Source organism: Myotis nattereri (genome assembly GCF_964212035.1).
Source record: "Myotis nattereri genome assembly, chromosome: 1".
In the NCBI taxonomy this organism is placed as follows: Eukaryota; Metazoa; Chordata; class Mammalia; order Chiroptera; family Vespertilionidae; genus Myotis; species Myotis nattereri.
This window is the reverse complement of record NC_138075.1, coordinates 161,855,567-161,879,194: the sequence shown is the minus strand read 5'-3', so window position 1 is coordinate 161,879,194 and position 23,628 is coordinate 161,855,567. Positions and strand designations below refer to the sequence as shown.

Here is a 23,628-nt window from a genome sequence, read left to right as displayed (position 1 = left end):
AAAAAATACCCATAGGGATGGGGGAGAGGTGGATATATAAGGCTGACAGCCAATCAAATTATCATTTTTTCCTGAGACATAAAAGGTGATGTAAATCATGGTTTTGCTGCACACCATTTTTCATTAGTACCTAAAAAGAATGAAGCAATATTTCACATTCTCAACACCCAGTAAAAAACTTCAAGTAAGATCCTCTATATTTCAATCATTATGTTATTCATAAAACATGCATTGCAAACTTAGACTTGTTTAAGAGATTTAAATAATGTATGCCTTTGGAGCAATTCTTTCTAGGAAAATAAATATTGCCCATAAAAATGGGAAATTTCTTTCTGAGAAACAAGGACTTACTATGAGGGGCACAACAGCACAGGAGGGGAGGCTTCTGATGAAAGTGAATCCCCAGCTGAAAGTTTGGTAAGGCAACCAGAATATAGAATTTCTTCTGGAAAAGTTACAAAGTGCTTTCTAAAGCTAATACCCTCTACAGTAAGAATAAACTAAAAATTCATTAAATAAAGGAAGTGTGGCACTCTGATGGCTATATGTCAAAATGCAAAAATCATTTTATGGGTAAAACTAGAGCTTAATGACATAGATGAAAATTGAACATAATACCTGAAACATGCCAGTCCTGGGGACAGTAGATGGTATTTTAAAAGTCTAGTTAATTTATGAGAAGCTTGGTTATTTATTTCAGGAGCCCATTAAATTGCAGAAGAACAAATCAGGTTACAATCATGCAGAACGTGAACCACTTATACTTGAACTCCATGACCACACCGCATTACTACCGTACGAGTGCCCTGTTTCCACAGGACGTTAAATACAGAGCAAATACCTATGCTCTCTGTGCTATAGAGCACCAGAAGCAGATGTGTCTTTAAAAAGGGACACAAACACATAAAGCGGAAAACTAAGGTTTATATAATGTACTTTTGTTTGGTTTTTTAAAAATAAAAATCAGGTATTTTCTTTCTAATAGAAAAGTAAATAAACTATTATTTTTACACTTGAAGACTTCAACCTTCATGACAGTAGAATTTGAATGTTTTTCTTCTGTGAATATGGTTTTTCTTTAAAACCAATGAACTTTTAAAAGAATATTGAGCATAATCAAAGAAATAAAAGACTGCTCTTCCACTAGATAAAATTATCCCATATTATTGCCTTTTCTCATATGAAACATACTTCCACATTCAAACTAACTCATCTTTTTGTTGCTTAAAATCACAGGGACAGCCAATGCTAAATTAAGTAGAAAATGGCTCTTTAAAAAAATCGACTGTTTTTACCTAGATCCTCAATGCGATCAATAGAATATTCTCATTGGCTTTGTTAAAGTTTTAAGCTGTAACAGATAAATTGAAAAAAAATAATAATGTGAACATACTTTAAAGGTCAAGTTGTGATATTTCCCCCAAGAGGAAAGCAACGTTTTGTAACTATAATATACCATGAATACACAATGGGTTCTGTTGGAAGCAAACCAAAAGGAAATGAAAAGATGTATTTTTTATTTTTTTTTAGGAATAAAATATTTTACATTTCTAATAACATGTCAAAAGGTAGGATGAGGTTTTAGAGATGAAAACTCTTCTAAATATAAATGTATCTTTCTTTCTAAAAAAAAAAATTTAATACACAAAAAGAGACTCATGACCACTTTTAATCATTTTAGTTCAAAAGGATAAAGTTAGTGATAAAAGCAGGGAGATCAATGCCTTCTCCTTATTACTGAAGCACAGAGAAAGATCAGACTTGGAAAATAACAGAACTTACTTTTCTGATATCGTCTAAAGTGTTAATCTCTGGAGACAGACCGCCGTGTACACACAGGAACTGCTGGTTCATCAGAGCAGCCAGGGGCAGGCAGTCAAAGGCATCCATACAGGCATCGTAGACGCGTTCTGAATACTTTATTTTACCTTTTAAAAGATTATTTTAAAAAATATTTACTCTCATGATATCATAGCTAGAATCATTTCATTGAAACAGTTTTTTTAATGTTTTCTTGCCAGAGTCATATTTGCATATATCTACACACTGCAAAGTTTCAAAACATGATTAAATCAGACTTTTTAAGGAGTTATATGTAAACCTTTTTATCTATTTTTGTTGTTGTTGTTGTTCATCCATGTTTTTCAGTTTTTAGTTACTTTTTGTAGAGCAGAGGGGAGAAATTTTGTATATGTCCTTGCTATTTATCTGCAGCTGTATCTCAAAATAAGTATATACGATCAGGAGACCAATAGAAAGATGACCGTAAAGCTGGCTGGTTTTCCTTAATGGTCTTACAGAAAACCAGAGGGCAAGAAATTCTCGAAAGTTGTTTCTGCACACTGACTGGTATCTAATGTTTGGAGAGAAGTCACTGTGCTCCACTGACTATAGAACTAAATGACAGGGACAATTTTAAGTTCACTGGACAAGGGGAAAAACTGAGAGGAGGACTTTATAAAATGCATATGGAGTCCCTGTCACTCCTAGCGTCTGTGTCTAAAGAAGAAAGTCATCTTTAATCCTGTAAAATCCACTGGAAGCTAGTAAATGTGCAGCATCCAAAAACAGGGGCACAAGGTTGAATCTCCCTCCATTTGCTTTGCTGGAGTTAGCTGAGATTGAAGAATAGGATTATTATCTCAAATAGTAGCATTCTGGCTGGTTTTTAAAAGGTAAATCAATCACTGTTTCTTATGATAAACTGCATCAAATATTAATCCAAAGTTTTAGATCACTTTATAGATAATTATAATTAAAAAGAAATTCTACATTTTCTTAACTATCCATGCTTAGAGACAAATATGGAATGGCATAAAACAGTGTGTTTTTTAAAAATTTGTTTCCTTGGAAGCAATAGATCATATATTGAAATGTGCACTTAGTATGGATTCAAATGATTATTTAGCTCTTATGGTGTTAAAGGAAAAGAGACTTGAAATATACTTACATTCTTGTTTAAATGTGAAATATTCTGTTAGATGTCTACATTCATGATTTCCACGAAGTAAAAACAGTGTTTTGGGGTAAAGAATTTTCAATGCCCACAAATACAGCACACACTGAGAAAAAAAATAAGAATATAAAAATATATATGGCATCATTATATTTAAGCATCCCATTGCTGACATCAATCAAATGAGCTATTGTGACCAAAAGTCCCCAAAAGGCTAGATCTCATTAAGGAGGACACTGAAAATCATGCAGAAAACATTCCTTCGGTATAAAGCCAAGGTTTACGTATACTAAAATGTATACAAACACTGAGCATCTATGTAGCACGAGAAGACTATGGGCTGCACAGTCTTTTAGAAAGCCTGAATGAAAATATACTAAAAATGACAATATACTGATGTAAAAGTATGTCAAGAAATGTGATTAGCAATCAATGAATAAAATAAAGACACCTCTCTATAAAGCTAATTACTATTTTTTTAAAAAATCAGGTACAGCCCTGGCTGGTGTGGCTCAGTTGGTTGGGCAGTATCCTGTGGCCTGGGGACTGACAGTTTGATTCCCAGTCAAGGCACATGCCTGGGTTGTGTGCTTGATCCCTACTAGGGAATATGTGGGGGACAGCTGACCTATGTTGTGCTCTCACATCGATGTTTCTCTCTCCCACTCTCCCTCTGTCTCCAAAAAATCAATAAAAAATCTTAAAAAAAATTAAAGAACTGGTAGTTTTAAAAAAAATCAGGTAAAATGGAAAAACTGGAAAAGAAAGGCAAAACCAAATTCGGAAGCAAACACTGACAAGCTCAGGCTGACTTGAATAGTGTCTATATTTTCCTTATGTTCCCTCTTTTACCTCCATTACCTTGTCATTTATTTCAGTGCCATTGGTATATTAAGCCTTAAGTGCTTTTATATGTAAAAATAATTAAACTAAAGGTCAGGGACTGTCACTAAAAATGTTGCCAATAGCTAGGGGAAACATTTCATATACTACCTTATAAGGTGCAAATTTAGTTACTTGGGTATTTTAGTTTGTGTGAAAATAAGGGCCAACTATGAAATAACTGGATTTGGAGTAAACCTTACATTGACACTGTCTTCCTAGTGTGTGCATTAAAATAACTGGATACTCAAATAATAACATCAATTTCATTATCCTCGATGAACATTCATTAAGAACCCACAGGGAACAGAAAACCACTCTTAGAAAACAAGTATGCTGTTTTATCCTTACTAGGTTTAAGTTTTAAAAGTGAAGCTAAGAATATATTGAACCACAAACATATTGAGTCAAGTCTGATTCTGGTTACTAAAATCTGAAACTGAAAAACATAGTATTTACATTTTAATAAAGAGCTTTCCAACATACAGTAAATATGCCAGATAATGCCCGCAGGAAAAAGCTACCGGCAATTCATTTGTTGTGCTACCTGTGAAGAATAATCATGTCTGACACTTTATCAAATGAGTGGAAATAACTATGTTTGAATATACAAACCAAGTTTTGGAGAAAATACTAATTATTAGAAAAAGTATGTATTATTGTGCTTTTCAAGCAAGATATTATCTCCAAGTATGTAATTGTGATTAAAGTAAAGAAAAATAGGGGGTTGACATCAAATTATAAATACACATTTATGTATATATACAGATATATATATATATTTATTTAATTTTCTAATTACCCTTTCCTGACTATAGTTATTAGCTAAAGTTCATGTGAAAAATGATATTACTATTTCTGAGAAGTTGACCAAGTGGCTTATCCAGGTGATCTTTAAAGCATCATAATCTGCTGACATGTGTAAAAGTTCCCTGTTATCTCAGTGGGTAGTACTGTGGTTCAGTGCATCTCAGATTACTGTGTGTCAGGTTTTATAGGTGCACTTACATCTATATATATAAAAATCCAGCAACCAGAATGCCTTAACAACCAGAAAGATCGGTCGCTATGATGCCCACCGCAGCCAGTGAACTGACCCGATTGGGAGGATGGGGCTGGCCGGTCAACCTCTTGCAGCCCCTCCCCCAAGCTGGCCCAGTCCTGATAAGGCCCCAATTGGGGTGGGCCAAACGGCCAACCTCCTGCTGTCTCCTCCTCCTGACAGGCCCAGCCCTGATCCGCCCTGGTCCGGCCGGCCTGACCCCACCCATGCATGAATTTGTGCACTGGGTCTCTAGTGTTTTCATAAAAAGAGTTTGTCTTACTCAAGCTCATCTCACATTTCAAAGAAGATATTTATAAACCATTATCAGTGTCAATAAGAGAACTATTTCCAATTTAAAATTTATAAGGTTGTTCTCTCTCTCTCTCTCTCATATATATATATATATATATATATATATATATATATATATATATATTCACTCTCCCAAATTGGTTTTAACTTTTGATATCTAATTTTTTAATAGAAATGGTCATGTAAAGTCTTTAAAAATTATATTTACTTGTTGAAATTGCTACATTTAATGTATGCTGTTTCTATATTGAGGGAAAGAATATATGTGTTGGCTATACTGTCCCTACTTTTTAGAAAGGTTTTCTTTATCTTTAACTAGAGGCCTGGTGCATGAATTTGTGCACATGTGCGGTCCCTCTGGGTGGCCTGCAGGGATCGGGCCGAAACCCTCAGCCCAATGCTGCTTGCAGCTCCTACCTGTCGCTCCCGCTCATCCCGGCCCCACTGTGCCTGCCATGGGCTCGTGCCCAATTAAGTCCTGATTAGGAGAGGCTCACGCTGCCACAGCAGCACTCGCCAGCCATGAGTCCTGCATCTGGAGCCCTCCCAAGGGGAGTGGCCTGTGGGATCAGGCTGAAACGGGCTCTCCGACATCCCCTGAGGGGTCTCGAATTGTGAGAGGGCACAGGCCCCCAGAGAAAGCACAGGCCAGGCTGAGGAAACCCACCGGTGCACAATCAGGCCAGGGAGGGACCACAGGAGGGCTCCAGGGCGTGTCTGGCCCATCTTGCTTAGTCTCGATCAGCCAGACCCCAGCAGCAAGCAAATCTACTGGTCAGAGTATCTGCCCCTTGGTGGTCAGTGCACGTCACAGCGACTGGTTGACCAGTTGACTATCTGCCCCCTGGTGGTCAGTGCATGTCATAGCAAGCAGTTGAGCAGCCTTCGCATATCATTAGCTTATTATGCTTTGATTGGTTGTTCTGCCATTCGGTCTATTTGCATATTACCCTTTTATTATATAGGATTTTTACTAAGTAGAACATACACAATGAAGTGCACGTATTTTTTATGTACAATATGCATACTCCCATTAAACTACTACCCAAGTTCAGTTACATTTCAGCATACAGAAGGCTCCCTGTATGCTCCTCCACCCCCATCAATACTCTTTTGGAAATGTAACCACAATACTGAAATATTTAGATTAGTTTTTATCAGTAATCACTTATTTTACAGCAAAGCTATTATCTCTCCAACTAAAATCTAAAATGAAACTTTTTTAAATTAAATCTTCATTGTTCCTCTTTCCCCCCCCATAACTCCCCTCCACCCAGTTCCTACCCCACCCTCCTCCCTCACTCCCCACCCACTATCCTTATCCATAGGTGCACGATTTTTGTCCAGTCTCTTCCCGCATCCCCCTCACCCCTTTCCCCCCCAAGAATAGTCAGTCCACTCCCTTTCTATGCCCCTGATTCTATAAAATGAAACTTTTAACCCCATTCAAATATTACTAGAGGAATCAATCACCTTCCAGGTCCTATATTTTCTTTTTTGCCATCTGGGACAGATCCTATTTTGACATTAGCAAGAGGCTTTATAACCTCTATTCTTAATTACTGTACCTCTTCTATAACTGAAACCTCAAAGAGTGACACAGAAATGGTCTGTGATATTCTATCATACTTGTTTACTTTGAAAATGATTCAATACACAGTGACTGTCCCTTATTATTTCATGGATGTGAAGCACCTAGTATATAATAGGAGTTTAGGAAATATTAGCTCCTTTTTCTGTAACTGTGTGAATGAGAAGAAAGATAGGAACACAGAGAGCAGGGAGGGTGAGAGAGAGGAAAGGAAGAAAAAATACAGATGGGGAGGAAGTAGGAAGGAAGGAAGGAAGGAAGGAAGGAAGGAAGGAAAGAAGGAAGGAAGGAAGGAAGGAAGGAAGGAAGGAAGGAAGGAAGGAAGGAAGGAAGGAAGAAAGAAAGAAAGAAAAAAGAAAAGAAAAAAAAAGAAAGAAAGAAAGAAGAAAGAAAGAAAGGAAGGAAGGAAGGAAGGAAGGAAGGAAGGAAGGAAGGAAGGAAGGAAGGAAGAAAGAAAGAAAGAAAGAAAGAAAGAAAGAAAGAAAGAAAGAAAGAAAGAAAGAAAGAAAGAAAGGAAGAAAGAAAAGCAATTTCCAAATTCTTGGCTCAAAATACCCTAAAAATAAGAATTCTGTTTTCACATTTTATTTCCTTCTCCCCTGTGGCAAGAATAAAATATCTTCCCAAACACTGAATAAAACCACAAATGCAGCCAACATGGAAGAAGTGGCATGGCAACTGAAAGGGCAGGGTGGATTGGAGCGTGGAGCCCTGCCAGCCTTCACCCTCAACATCTGGTGGGAGAGGGCTGCCAAGCACAACACTGTCTTGCTGGCAACTATTTCGCCTTCTAAAGTTCTAACATTCTGGAGAGCCACAGCTCTTAAACAAAATCATAACCTGATATTATTTTTAAAAAGGAAGGTCTCTTATAAAAAATTATCACAATCAATAAGCAATGAAATACAAATCAGCTAAATCATTGGGCATATTCATCTATGAGGTATCAGATGGCTAATGAGTAAAACTGTCACTGAATTAAATGGTGAAGGTGAAGATAGGCAAGTTACTTAGGCCTTTTTGCAAGGTGAGATGTAAATTAGCTACACTAATCACTTTCAACTGGACCCTGACTGTCTTTCCAGTCTTACTCTACACAAGTAAACAAATATTTACAACTTCAAATTAGCTTGGGTTACTCAACAGAGAGACTGAGCATTCTCTACCTTTTTACCGATTTTCATCATAAAGACAGCCTTCTTCTATTTACCTGTCTTCCTCTATGAGGCAACACTCAGGATATCATTTTCTTTATTAGTTTAATTGGTTCTTTGATAATAGTAGTGCCGTAATTTACTTTGTAATAATTCATGCCTCTTAATGATATGTACTCTTGAAAAACTCGCCCAGGGGAGTAAAGAAGAATGTAAAAGAGGAAGCAAGCAAGTAAAAAGTATGTATACAGCTCCAAATATATATCAATCAGCTCTCTAAAATACCTACTGTGCAGTGACACACTACAGTAAAAAAGGCCATCTCTCACGCATAAGACAGCCAGGTGAAGGATGGGCACTGGTTGGGAAAAGATCTAAACTCCTGCAATGTCAAATGCAGCCCCTCCAAGACATCATTCACTGGGTCTGAGGAGCACTCAGAGCAGCAGCCCTGTGCTATACAGACAGTCGGCTGCAGGGACACAGCAGACGCTTTCTTCTTTGTGTCTGTGGCATCCCTCTACCACCTAACACTGCTTGCTGTATCGCTCGCATGTTAATCTCAGCAGAAGCATGGGACATTGCTGGGGTTCTTTCTAGTCTATGGATTCACAGCGAATAAACACAACTCTCTGTGCTTAAACGTGTTTGAGGCCTGGGCTGAGATCTGGATGTAAGTACAGCAGGGGCGGGGGTGGGGGGTAGGGGTGGGGGTGGTTTGCTGCTAAGCTCACGGCAGTGCCAGGCACAATGGCTGGAAAAGGAGCCTGGGGAAGTGAATAGAAGGAAACAGCTGTGCTTGCCTCTGTTTGAAATTCTGTCTTTCCCTGCCTTCCCAGAGAAACACACTCAGACGTGGGCCTATATATATACATACACATATGCTTGATCAAAGACGTTAGGTAGCATATGCAATCATCAGAAAGAGGATGGTATTTGGCGTGAGACAAATTATTACCCTAAACAAAATGACCTCTTTCATCACTACTCAAAAGCTTGCTTGTTGTACTTGGGCTAACTTGGTGGGGAATGGTTTCTGATCTTGGCAAGAAGAGAAGATGGGGGGAGAGGCAGGGAGTGAGTACATAAAATGAGCTCTATGTACTGCCCAGAGCACATTACCTGGTGCCTGTAAAACCACCCGGCAGAGACTGTATGAAATCCGAACCCACTCTTCAAAGCCGATTTGGTAAAAATTAAACTTAAGTGCTCTTCTTTGCCCAGAGGAGAGCCAAAGGAGGATACCTGCAGAGGTGCCCTGAATTATTCAGATGAATGAAGAACCTTTTGAAGCCTGTTAGGGTAGTGCAGGCTGAAAAACTGAGCTCTTATTTTAGGATTTTTCTTAAACCAACAGCATTGTACTCAAAGAGAATATTTTATAGTGCATGCTGTAACCTTCAGAATACATCAGTGGGGAGAGGCTGTGTGAGTGTATTTGTACATGCGTCAGTGAATGTGAGAGTGTACATCCGTTTCTGCATTCCTGAGGTATCCATTTTTTTCCTGTGGTTCTTTTAGTGAAGACATGGCCAAGGTATGGGGTGCAGCGGCAAGAGCACAGACTTTGAATCCAGCACTGCCTTTTACTATGTACGTGACTCTCTCTGTGCCTAGGTTTCTGCACGCATGAAAGGAAGACATTTCATGTTCCGTGCAAAGCTGTACGGGAAAAATGAAATCATTTATACCTCCCAAACAATAGCATTTATCGCATGCAACAATGTTGGTTTCCTTAATCCACAATAAAAAGCCCCGAAGTATTCTCTGTAAGTACATTTTATATAAATGTCTGTTCTATTTTAAACATGACAATATCACTGAGAAATCCCAAAGTCCCTCAAAGGTCAGAGTTTAAACAAAATGGATCATTTTTACATGTAAGACTATATCACATTTTTGTTACTGCATGTGGCAAGTCCCGAGGGCTGTACTCTCAGATTCTGGGAATTTAATTAAAGAGCTCTTTTTGATGATGGAGACTCTGATATATGCATCTCAGAACTTTTAAATGTCCTGTGATGCCTACATTTGATGTCACCAACATTTGGTTTCATTCTTTGATCCTCTGCTTGAATTAAAAAGGTGCATATTACACAAAATATCTCAACTTCCATAGTTCAAATATATAGATTAATTTACACTAAAAAAAATCTGCAGAGAAACACATTAGTGATTACTGCTTCTAAACATCTGTCCTTTAAAAAAAAAAAAGAGTTTTAAAAAGCTCTAATTAGGGCAAGTTTAGAAAATTTCAAATGGTTTGAGGCTAGAGATTCAGAAACTCAAACTCTTCAAGTAAAATAATAAAAGGTAAATAAAAACCCATAGGTTAAGAAATGTAATTCAAACCTGGAATAGGTGAGACATAAAGTCCATCTGTGCCATATGATTTAGTAAAGGTGCTATTGTCTTTTATTAGGTTAAAAAAAGATGAATTAAATTGTTAAAAATAATAAATATAATTTAAAAACGTCCACTATCACACTCCATCATTTGGCTAATAAAAAGAATAACTCCCAATGGGATAGTCTTGGTCATCCCTCGCTTAAAAGGTGAGCTTCCAGGAAATGAGAATACCTATTTTATTCATCCTCAGAAACATTCATAGGAGCATATAAATATTAGATAAATAAGATGAATTTTAGAGTTACCAAAATAATTTTTAAAAATATCCACCCAACCCTAATTTAAGGAAAGTAGCAGAAACTCTACCTCCCATTGCTGTTTTCTGTCTCTATAGTCTTTCTCAAATCTGGCTACACAGTGAAATCACCTTTGGCATATCAACAAACCTGACCCAAATTGAAGTAATTGTGCCATTTCTGGGAAACAAACCTCTTTAAATGAGAGGACATACCTTTCTCTCTCCTCTGTTCCTTCTAGCTGAATGTAACATGGGGACATGATGGCTGAAGGTGGGGTAGCAGCAGTCCTGGGCCATGAATTTGACTTTGGAACGAGACCATGCACAGCAGAGCAACAAGGCAGAAAGAGTCTGGGCCCTGGCACTATGCATGTCACACCAGCCCACCTGTGAACTTTTACTGGAGAGAAATAAAGTTCTATCTCGTTCAGACTACCATTATGCAGGTTTTTCCCCCCTCTTACTCTTGGCACATACTAGTCCTAGACAGAAAGGTCTTGAAATGTACTCAATCACACTTTCCTACTAAGTGGGTCAAGTGAACACCTGAATGAAGTCTATGAGGTTTAATAATTTCTCCTTCTATGCTTTTCTCGCTTTGATTTCCCTCCTAGGCAACTTGTACTTGTTCTTTGACTCAGTCTTCTCCAGCCATGTGTGCCCTCTCAATATTCTCCCACTTTTCTGTATTCCAATGGCAATTATTTTCTGTACCTCCTTTATCACAAGATTTTAATAATCAGTTCAAGTAATAATTGAATCCTAGATGACCACTAGTTCTGGCTTTTGATTCTATAGAATCATGTTATATTATGTTATATTTTACAACATAAATTTAGTTTTCTAGGGAGCAGATATATATGTCTTCAAATTACCTACAGTCCAGATCATACACTTTATGTACTTGATAATACACACTTACCAAAAGGAAGAAACTCTAAAAATGTACTTTCTCCATTTGGACTTATGTACCAACACTACCTCTCCTTTCCTCATTATTATTAATAAATATGTGATCCTTAAATAAAGATATGATTAACATATTGGTGGAAATATGTATATGTATATTTAGTCAATGAGTTGAACCGAATAACCAAAAAATATAGTATGGTGGTTTTAAAAACAAAATCTGTTTAAGAGTGACATGTTTTTAAATATTAAATATTCCTATAGTAAATAAATTATTATGAAAATTTAAAAACCTAGAGTTTCTTTTATATGACTATTATAAATACCTGATGTTGGTGTGAGACTTAAGGAAATTTTAACTGGGTCTTTAAGAAAAATAGTTTTTCTTTTTAATGATTTTTTCCTAGAACACTTATAATGTCAGCTACTACATCATAAACTGTTTCTTTCAAATATATTCCTATTAAACCATTTCTTTCAATACATTTTAATGAGCCCTTTCTATGTATGACACCATGTTAAGCACCAGGAAAAACAAACATGTGAATAAAACAAGATGCTTGCCTTTATTTTGAACATAATTTCTACTAGAAGCAGATGAGAGGCTGAGCAAGAACCTCTACTCAAAGGTTATCTGTTGTGTTTTAATTAATGACTTGAACAAATTACCCTCGTCAGATGGCAGGTGTCAAAAGACAAAGCCCAGCACCTATAAGCGCACTCACACATATTCACACACACAAATGCAGACACAGAGGCACACTGGACTAGTTATTTACAAAAATAGCTTGTTGTGTCATAATTATAAAGCATCCATGCAAACACATTCCTGGATATTTAATCAACATTGATTAGTTCTCTAACAGAAAACAGAATTATGTAATGTAAACCTGATGTAACTTTTGAAAAGTTGCAAATATATAAAAGATACAAAAGGCAAAATCTTACTTTTAGCCATTTCCTTGGCATCTCTATACATTAAAAAACATATGGGATATAATGATCAACATAATTTGATGAACAAGAACAGATCTAGAGACAAATGGCGCAGCGGGGTGTGTGGTTAGAGAGCAACTAAAGGACTTGTATGCATGCATATTAGCGTAACCAATGGGCACAGACACTGGGCTGGTGGGGTCTTGCCCAGGGTGGGAATGGCTTCGGGGGGGAGGGAGAGGAGTCAAGTGGGGAAAAAGGAGACATATGTAAAACTTTAGACAATAAATAAATTTAAAAAAACATATGGGAATCAATTGAAAACAGGAGATGTAATATCCCAAGAATTAAGTATATTAGAATTCATTACTATAGACTAGGGATTTCCTTAAAGCAATGGTATTTATCACTTTTACGTTACTAAGATACTGTTGATCCATTACTGACTGAGCAGCTGAAAAGAAGTGATATGGACTTACTTCAATGCTGAAGTACCCTCTGTCAACATAGTCCCCTAAGAAGAGGTAGCGAGTGTTGGCAGGAGATCCCCCCACTTCAAAGAGCTTCATCAAGTCGAAGAATTGTCCATGGATGTCCCCACAAACTGAAATAAATAAATAAATTCATTTTATGGCCACATTATGTTAAGACTCTGAATTAGATAATAAAATTATAAAATTTTAAAGTCAGAAGGAATTCAGAGGTCATCTTAGACAAAACATTATTTTGTAAAACAGGAAAATGAGAGAGAGATTCCAAAGTTAATTAGTGGCAGAATTGACTCTAGCATCCACAGGTTTGCTGGAAAAATAAGGATAAAAATAACAATAATGGCTATTATTATGCATTTAATAATTCTACAGAAGACACTGTGCTAAAAAATTTATACACATTTTCTAACGTAATACTAACAATGTTGTGGAATATACATTTCCTTTTGCAGGTAAGGGATGAGGCAAAGGTTCAGGAATTTGACATAATCTATACACAACTGCACTCAGAATGTATAACTACTACATGTTACTGTCTCCTGAAGAAAAGGAAATGTTGATATGTATCATAAAATCTGTAGTTCATAAAATCTAAAATGCCATTAATTATAGAACACACTAGAGGCCTGGTGCATGAAATTCGTGCACTCAGAGGGGGTCCCTCAGCCCAGCCTACACCCTCTTGCAGTCTCGGAGCCGAGAGGGAGCAGGCCTAAGCCATCAGTCGGACATCCTTAGCACTGCGGTGGAGGTGGGAGAGGCTCCCGCCACCGCTGCTTTGTTCACCAACCATGAGTCCAGCTTCTGGCTGAGTGGCGCTCTCCCTGTGGGAGCGCACTGACCACCAGGAGGCAGCTCCTGCATTGAGTGTCTGCCTCCTGGTAGTCAGTGCACATCACAATGACCAGTCGTTATGCGGTTTGGTTGATTTGCATATTAGCCTTTTATTATAAAGGAGGTCATTATACAGGGGTGGGCAAAAGTAGGTTTACAGTTGTGAGTACATAGAACAAGATTTTATTCTTCTTTTATTTATTACTTATTGTATGCATTATTTTCTGTATGAACAACTATAAACCTACTTTTGCCCATCCCATATGATGTATCATTGAGACAGAAAAAGATTCAATTAAATTTAAATTCTAAAGAAACATTTTTATAAGATGAACTCCAATATTAGATGTTAAAAATGAAAAAAGTAAATTGTGAAATGAAAAAACAACAACCAGCCTGTAAAACATAGTACACAAAAATCACTAGGAATTATTATTCCTTAACTTTCTTACCTTCTCTTTTTAACCAAAATTCTTGAAAGAGCTTTGTGGTCTTTTTCAAAACCCACTTATTTTTCACTTATTATTAGAATTAACTACTTTGAAAGCCCTTAAAAAAAAGTATTAAAAAGTATTATCTCCATTATACAGATAAGAAAACAGTGTGGCTAACAGAGGCTGGTCAATGTCACTGTTAAATATGGATGACCCCAGCTTTAAATTCAGATTTGCCTAATTCAAAGCTTTTGCTGTTAACCACCATGTTATAACATGTTCGACATTTTGTATGTTTTATATATGTATACATATTTAATATTTTAAAATAATTTGTGATTAAACGATGAACATGATGTGGCTGTTTCTTGAACACTGCGAGATTCACAGAATGGATGTATCAGTGATTACAGTACCTTACCTGCCTGGGCTTCTGTAAGCAGTACACGTGCTAATGTAGCAAAGGGCTTGGAAGAGTTCCTAGAACCTAATGTGAACTTCATAAATGGCTACCTGTATGCGATGCCATGCCCCTCCCCCCTCCATTCTCTGGCGTCCAAAGATAAGTACAGTACAAGCGCCACCTAATGAGGCGAGCCATCTGCTGGGCTGTTATAGTCTCCAATTCCCCATGAGACTAGGGTCTTTCATCTTCAATGCCACTTAGTTTTAACACGGTCAGCTCCTGGAGACTCATGCCTTTGGCTTCTTTTATGGAGTTAATCCATCTCATATTAGGTTCTCCTTTTCCTGCTGCCTTCTATTTTTCCCAACAATATTATATTTTCAAAGGACCCTCCCTTCTCATGTTCCAAAGTAGGACAGCTTCAGTTTTGCCATTTTTGCCTCCAGCAATGCTTCAGGCGTAATTTTCTCTAGGACTGATCTGTTTATTTTTCTGGTAGTCCAGATTATCCATAGAGGTCTTCTCCAACATCATATTTTAAATGAACCCATTTTTTTTCCTATCAGCCTTCTTCACTGTCGAGCTCTCAGGTTCTTACATAGTAATTGGGAATATGAGGATGTGAATGATCTTAACCTTGGTCTCTAATGACACATCTTTGCTCTTAGTGATTTGTCCTAATTCTTCTACTACTGTGCTTCCAAGTCACAGCCTTCTCTTGATTTCTGGGCTACAGTCTTTATTTGAATTAACGACTAAACCAAGTTAAGCACAATCTAACAATTTCAATGTCTTCACTGTCTATGTTAAAGCTGTGTATTTCTTCTGCAGTCATGATTTTTTATCTTCTTGATGTTCAAATACAGTTCTGCTTTGGCACTTTCTTCTTTCACTGTCATCAGAACTCGTTTCAAATCAGTGCTACTTCCTGCCAGTAAGTTGGTTCCATCTGCATATATTAAGTTATTGCTATTTCTTCCACCAATTTTCACTCCTACATCCCCTGAGTCTAGCCCAGTTTTTCATATAATATGTTCTGCACATGAATTAAACAAATAGACAAGAATGCACCCTTGTCTGATATCTTTACCTATAGGGAACCAGTCTGTCTCTCCATATTTTGCCCTGACTGTGGCAAGTCTCACAGTACTCCTATTTTCTATGAAAAGAACCTTCCATCTATCTGAAGATTCTAAAAAATACTGTATCTTTATTAACAGAGCTGTGCATATTTCCATTAGAAATGTACAAAGTTATGGCCTTCAATGAAATTGGCACATCAAAGATAATGAAATAAAATGTAGTGTTTTTCCCCCCTGGACCACTGTTACCCTTATTTATCAGCCACCTAATATGTCACAAGAAGAAGGCTTTTTCCCCATGAGAAGCGGTCCTCCATTTGTTTTTATACTGGAGAAGTGAGAACAACTAGGTACACTGAGCAGTTGAAACCATTTGGTGAGAAGGTGGCAATGTGTTCATTATATCCTTGATTTTTTTCCCTAAATGGGGCAATCAGGTTGGTTTTGAATGAGGTTACTCTAACATCCTTAGGACAACCCAAAGGTGCAAGTGTGACCAACATCCAGCAATGCTTACACATTTATACCTGTCTCTATTTTACTATCAGGATATACACAAATTATGCTTACATAAGCCACTAGTACCTAGTAAGAAATACCTAAGCAATTACTTTTGAGTAACTGCCTTTCAATATTGCTTCCCTCCCTTGAAGACTGTAGCCCACATTAAATAAAATTTTACTGGAAATGATTCTCACACACAACGTGCCAACAACTTTTGATCTATGTCTTCTGAAGGAGAATACAGAATTCTGAAGTAGGAAACTGAAAATAACATACAAAAAGGATGTGTCTATTTCTTAGGGAAGGGAATGGTCTTTATTTCTAATACCATTGCTGGAGAGCTAGTGATTGAGCTTTTAAATCATTAAGGGTGTTCAAGTATATATGACTATAAGTGCATGTGCGTGTGTGTGTGTGTGTGTGTGTGTGTGCAAAGCCACCCACCACAAAGGAGGAATTATTTGGAGATTAGTGGTCAGTATAGCAATTAGGGAGTCATTAAACAAGTTTAAGACTTTACTCACTGTAGATTACAGCAAAGTAGTGCTAAAGAGAAACAGAAATAAACAGCCGGGCCAATACAAGGAGCTCTTTGTAGTGAGCTGAGTAAGGCCTTGTGATTGTCAAGCTGGATAATGAATCAGTCACAGAGTAAGTCTATGAGTCTCTGAAATCAGCACACTGCTAAGTAGACAAGATACTGGCCAGCATATTGAGGACAAACAGGCCCTTCAGAAAATAATCTCAGTCAGAAGGAGGAGGAAGTGGGAAAGATAACCAACTAGGACCAAGCCTTTGCCTTCTACCTCCTGACCAGAGAAATGCTGGTAACTCTCCATTGAGAAGGGTCAGGTGTTCCAAACAACAACCATGCATACAGTGTGTGTGCAATTAGGTACGTATGTCTAAATCAGTGATGGCGAAACTTTTGAGCTCGGTGTGTCAGCATTTTGAAAAACCCTAACTTAACTCTGGTGCCATGTCACATATAGAAATTTTTTGATATTTGAAGCCATAGTAAAACAAAGATTTATATTTTTGATATTTATTTTATATATTTAAATGCCATTTAACAAAGAAAAATCAATCAAAAAAATGAGTTTGCGTGTCAGAGGTGTCATAGGTTTGCCATCACTGGTCTAAATTAATTCAGTGAATCTGCAAAAAAGTATATCCATATTATTACTGAAATATTTTTTCAAAAAATTCCATTGTTTCTAAATTCACATGGACAATTAAATTACATTCGAAAATATAAACACTAGACAGTATTGTACATACTAAGATGAGGCCCCAATATAATTGCTATACAATTTATAGCTGTTAAAGCACTCTGATAAAGCTGTCATCCTGAGTAGAAGACTTATTTTTAAAATGTAATATTAAATATATACTATTTAAAACTATTAAAACAGCTTTGCATTGATGCTCAGACTTACACATTGGTCCTGTTTACTTGCCTATAAAAAAAAGGAAATACATCAAAAAACATCATTGAGTCCATTTATTATGGACACTATCAAAAACGTAATGTCACAGAATTCCAGGTTAAAGAAAGCTTATGCAAATTAGGATGCCTGGCGATAGAGGAGTACTTGTTAAAAACAAACAAAAAACTGTCAAACAATAAACTGCAGGTAAAAAATAGATTTTTTTATGTACCAGCATTTCAAAATTGCATCAATATTATGATTTAGAAGTCAAGTTCTTTTAATTCCCGACTCACTTATTTTTCTATAAAGAACTTTCAGTGCCTCCAAAATACTGGCTTTTATCATCTGGGAAGGCTTGCATGAAACAGAATAACTTATACAAGTTTTCGAAGTTTCTACTCAACTAACAGATTGTAATTTTTCTTTTAGAAAAGATGTTACTGAATTGCCAATTTGCAGCATTAGAGTTCCACTCTACTTTCAGCTTCATTCACTTCAACCCAACATTTTTCCACATTTCCCCAAGACAATAAAATTTCTAATGTTAAGGGACTGTCAGTATGTCTAATTCTCAGCATGAGGGGGTCAACCTGTTCAATTTATATGTTGGGTCTTTGAATCTTCTATCTGCTACAATTTTTTTTTTCAATTTCACAGAGAAAGATCTTGCTTTCGACTAGAGGTCTTGTTAGAAGTTAAACACAGTGGGTATCACAAGAACATGGTATCTGTTTCTCGCTGTTGGTAATCCAGGATTATGTAACCTTCAGTGGATGATAAATTCAAGTACAAACCAGCCAGAACAAATATGTGTACTTTAATAGCAGAATGTGTAAACTTTTTAAATCAGGCAATTCCTGAGATAAAAGTGAGTTTATTTCAGCATTTTTTATCTCTAGAAATCTTCATCAACTATAAAACAAACTAACCAAGAAAAAAATAACAGTGGTATAATTCACTAAAGAGGTACACTTCAAAATAATTAAATTTCCCCATAGTGAATGTTATTTTTCAAATGTTAAACAGATGTTAGGTACTTTGTAAAACACAAAACATAAATTATCAACCAGGGAACTATAGTTTGATAGTATCAAACAATAACAAAAAGTCTCTAAATCAAATAAAAATTTGCTAAACACAAATTTCAAGGTTTTTATTAAAAAGCTATGAAATTAAGTACATAACAATAATCGCATCAGTATAGCAATAATTTCAAACACTTATTTATATTTATAATGCTAATTAACAAAGACAAACTGTCTGTTAGCCAGTATTGATGAAAATTTAACAAGATAATTGCAAAAAAAAGAGTGCACTATATTGTAGATTATAATAGATAATCACAACAATCCAGTATTAGATGCTTCATAAATCCCTTAAAAATCTCAGTTATAATTATAATTAGATGTGAAAAGAAACTAAAGTAGTCTGTGTTTTTAAACTACTTTATAGGACCAAGCATATACAACACCATGGTATGTCCACAGTGCTTATTCCAATCAGTAGAAAAATAAATTGAAACTTTTATTTTTTTATCCTAAAGATGAATGTTCCTGTCACTGAAATTATTTTTTGAAGTTTTTTTCTTTTCTTCATGGGTTGAATGCTTTACAAGATTATGTTTACTGGGAGAACTTAATTATTGAATTAGAATGCTCTTTTTTTTTCATCTGTTATTACTATTTTTCATTTCAGCAACAATCCAGATTTAAATAAGAGCCTAACTATTAAGGATTCATAATAACATTATGAAATTAAGTCATGATTTTGGCTGTGATATTAATAAATAATGACTATGTATAATACTTAAGTGGTATTTAATAAAATTTGGTCATCACTCTGTTCATGTGTCCAAGTTTGGTCAGTAGTGGCAACTATTGGTTATTTGATATGTGGATTTATTTACATTATGTAGTTCACTAAACACTTAATTTTCATCACAGTCAATCAAGAATATTGGATGAACACTATGAGTTGATTTAATTTCAGCCAAATGTAAATAAATTTGAAAACTTATGTACATATATTTATTTTCAAATGAATGCTTATTTTTTTCACTTTAAAAAAAATTAATTTCAGAGAGGAAGGGAGAAGGAAAGATAGAAACATCAATGATGAGAGGGAATCATACATCAGCTGCCTCCTGCACACCCCCTACTAAGGATGGAGCCCGAAATGGGGCATGTGACCTGACCAGGAATCAAACCGTGACCTCCTGGTCTATGGGTTGACACTTAACCACCAAGCCACACTGGCAGGGCTGTTCTCTTCGTTTTTTGAAATACTGATCCAGGTGTCAAATCCCCATGAACTCCCTCCAGGACCCTGAATGTTAAGGCATACAGATCTTAACATTCCTATCTTGGGTCTCCTAAACCTATCCTAGATAATAAGAACCTAATATACTAAGTATCCAGTAGGCCGTTCAACCAAAGTGAAATATGCTAATGAAATGCTAAGGCTGCTCAACAGCTCTCTATGACATGCACTGACTACCAGGGGGAAGACACTCTGACTGGTAGGTTAGCTTGCTGCTGGGGTCTGGCCAACTGGGACAGGGCAAGACGGGCCAGACGCGCCTTGGAGCTCTCCTGCAGTCCCTCCCCAGCTGGCCAACCTCCTGCGTCTCTCCCCGGCCCAGATCGTGCACCAGTGGGGTCCCTCGGCCTGGCCTGCATCCTCTCGCAATCTGGGATCCCTTGGGGGATGTCAGAGAGCTGGTTTTGGCCCAACGGTAGAACGACCGGTCACTGTGACGTGCACTGACCACCAGGGAACAAACGCTCAATGCAAGGGCTGCCCCTTGGTGGTCAGTGTGCTCCCACAGGGGGAGCACCACTCAGCCAGAAGCTGGGCTCATGGCTGGCGAGTGCAGCAGTGGTGGTGGGAGCCTCTCCTGCCTCTGTAGCAGCACTAAGGATGTTGGACTGCTGGCTTAGGCCCACTCCCCACTCCCTGCAGGAAGCAGGCCTAAGCTGTCAGTCAGACATCTCCCAAGGGCTCCTGGACTGTGAGAGGGTGCAAACTGGGTTGAGGGACACCCCTCCTGAGTGCACAAATTTTGTGCACCGGGCCTCTAGTATTTTGATATTTTTAAAAACTGTTTGGTATCTGTGGCCACAGTATTCTTTCAATTTAGTGTCTTGCTTTTACCTAGATGTGTTATTTCTTTCATGAGGAGAGACAGCCTAGTGTAATGGTGCAGATACAAATCTAGATCTCTTGTTTTCATAATTGCTGTTTGTTAGTTTTTTGGTTTGTATGTATATTTCTGCTGATTGACCTTAATCAATTAGTTGTGGCCTCTTCATTAATCATTTTCTACTTCATGCTCCCTGAATCAGCTGTATTATTTATAGAATCCAAGGACTCTTCCAATTTGCTTTTCCCAATTGCCTCCTTTATATAGACACATTCTACTCTGTTTTTACATTTCTTTAGACTTTGACTATCTTGCCACTTGTGTAACTAGGGCAAGATACTTAATCTTTGTAGGAGACATCAGATGCCTCATCTATAAGGGGCTTCATAATAAACCCTTTTATAAGTAAGTTTTTTTAACTAAATGAAAATACACAAGGGAGGAAAAAAAAGCTTAACATGCTGTGGCGCAGGAATACCCAGACACACAATGTGAAATAGTGGACCTGGCAGAGGATGTCTACCTAAGAAGCATCAAGGATGATTTGCAATCTTTAGCTAAATGATCTAAGTGCCTGTAATCAATGTAGCCACAAATAAAACATACAAAAAGTTACTCTATTATTTTCTACTTTTTATCCAAATGCATGTTATCATATGTTGAAAGATGTTAAGGCTAAAATCAAATAGACTAGGTCTCATGCTCCACAAGTTCCATTTTCTAAGAGTGGACATATTTCCAAATGGCTTCAGTAATATTACCAGTCTTGCAGTGGGTAACAACACCATGACAAATTTCCAGGTATTCTTGTTTTCTATTGAGACAAAGCTCATTTACAAGACCGCTCTGTTCCATGGCTGTATAATGGTAGTGATGTTTTAAAAGCTGAAAGTAACATAGTGAATAGAAGAAACACAAGGTATTTCACCAAAAGGATGTTTTACAAGGCTGACTCTTACTAGATTTTTGGAAAACTCAGTTGAGTAGGCAAAAAGTGAGTCATCTTCTATTCTTATCATAACACTACTCAAATTTTAACAATTGAAAAGATGTTGTTTTTAATATTTTTTAAACTCAAGTAAAGCAAGTTAATGATATGGAATTCTAGAGTCCACATATCCACCATTAATTTGGCAATTATAGGCAGTGGGGATATTAGAAATGGGCTTTACAAGTAATTAGCTATATTTATGTCCCTGGTAAGTGAACAAAGCTAGAAGTACTATCCTGAAAAAAAATACGTAAATGACTTCATAAAAAGAAGGCATGGATTAAATGCTATCACTTCCTCAATAAAAAATATACAAGCTTACTTGTTATATGAGGCATATGTAAAAATGGAAGTTTTAATTCTTAATTGAGCAATTTTTAAAACTATGTGAACAACTTAGACATCTTAGAACACATTCATTTAAAATTTAGTTAAGAAAAAGTACTTTCTGGAATATAATTTTAATTATGACAATAAGCTTATTTATTAATTCTGTCTAATTTTCCTTAATCTATCATTTTCTTATCATCCTTCATTAAGCAGATATTTCAGAATTAATTATTCAATTATATACCTGAAAAAATAAATAGAAGATATTTATTAAATGTGCTGTATTAAAAGGATGAATAAATAACATCAAAGACTGAATAACTTTTTACTTATGTCAATTATATTGGGACAATAAAGAAATAAAGAGCATTAAACTTGGTCTAAAGAACTTAACAGAATACTTGAGAAGACATACACACACCAAATAGTATTAAAAATTATTGGCCTTCTGACATTAGAGTATTTCCCTTTCCATCCTAAAACTTCTGCATACTAGTCAAGAAATATGGGTTTAAGACTTACATCTCCTTTAAATATTTTCAATGAGCAAATGATTTCATTGCTTGTTTAACATCTCCCAAATATCTTAACAGAAGCAGGAGGATATAATTTTTTTCTAAAAACATACATAAAATTATAAATACTTTACATTTATTTTTAGTAATGTTGTTTTTATTTTGAAATTTCAAATTATATTAACAAAAGGTATGAGATTGTTTTGTTTATTCAAAGTGGGTATCAATTTAAAACTTTTTAAAACTTGTAATGGGTTATCTCAAATTTCCATTTCATAGCTAATATTCATTCAATTGAAGACTTCTCTTATGGAGATGATTGTATTTCATAGTGATATACACCATTAATATTATTTATCTCTATGAATACAACTAGGGACACAGTTACCTAAACTTAAATCATAGCATTCATAAAATCTTTGTATACTTTGTACGATTACATAGATTCTTGCTTCCAATTTGAGCATGAACCTGTCTTCTATTTCTGTTTCTTCAGAATTTGACAAATATCTAATTAAATTATGCAAAAATTATGTTTGCCTAACATGTTACAAATAACATACAAACTAAGTGATCATGGAAAATTAATGCAGGTGTTTGGAAAACAAAATAGCTGCTAACTCATTACAACTTGTGACTCATTAGTAATCATAATTTCAAATTTAGTTTAATTTTCATCAATTAAAAATGATGAATGATATATATTTGAATTGCTAAAAAGGCCCAATCAGGATTGTCAATCAACTTTTTTCTTTCCCCTTGACAAAATAAAAAAGTGAAAAGCATGTTCACAGACTGTCCAACTACTGCGGGAAGGCCAGGGAGGGTTGGGGGAGCGGGGTAAGAGATCAACCGAAGGACTTGTATGCATGCATATAAGCATGACCAATGGACACAGACACTGGGGGAGTAGGGGAGGCCGGGGGAAGGTCAAGGGAAAAAAAAAAGGAGACATATATAATACTCTTTGTAATACTTTAAGCAATAAAACAAAATTTAAAAAAAGGAAAACATGTTCATAATATGTTTGGTGA

The 23,628-nt window shown here is 36.3% G+C and overlaps 1 protein-coding gene across 3 annotated transcripts in view; it reads right to left on the bottom strand.

Annotated features, from left to right (window-relative positions):
- The window catches only part of PPP3CA (protein phosphatase 3 catalytic subunit alpha), a 314,581-nt gene that overhangs the window by 70,670 nt on the left and 220,283 nt on the right, over nucleotides 1-23,628 (bottom strand). For all 3 annotated transcript variants that reach the window (XM_081085595.1, XM_081085593.1, XM_081085594.1), the window contains exons 3-5: nucleotides 12,912-13,036; nucleotides 2,951-3,062; nucleotides 1,783-1,928 (exon numbers count right to left, since the gene is read on the bottom strand). In XM_081085595.1, coding sequence (XP_080941721.1) covers nucleotides 1,783-1,928; nucleotides 2,951-3,062; nucleotides 12,912-13,036 — 383 coding nt within the window. The remainder of the gene's footprint in view (nucleotides 1-1,782; nucleotides 1,929-2,950; nucleotides 3,063-12,911; nucleotides 13,037-23,628) is intronic.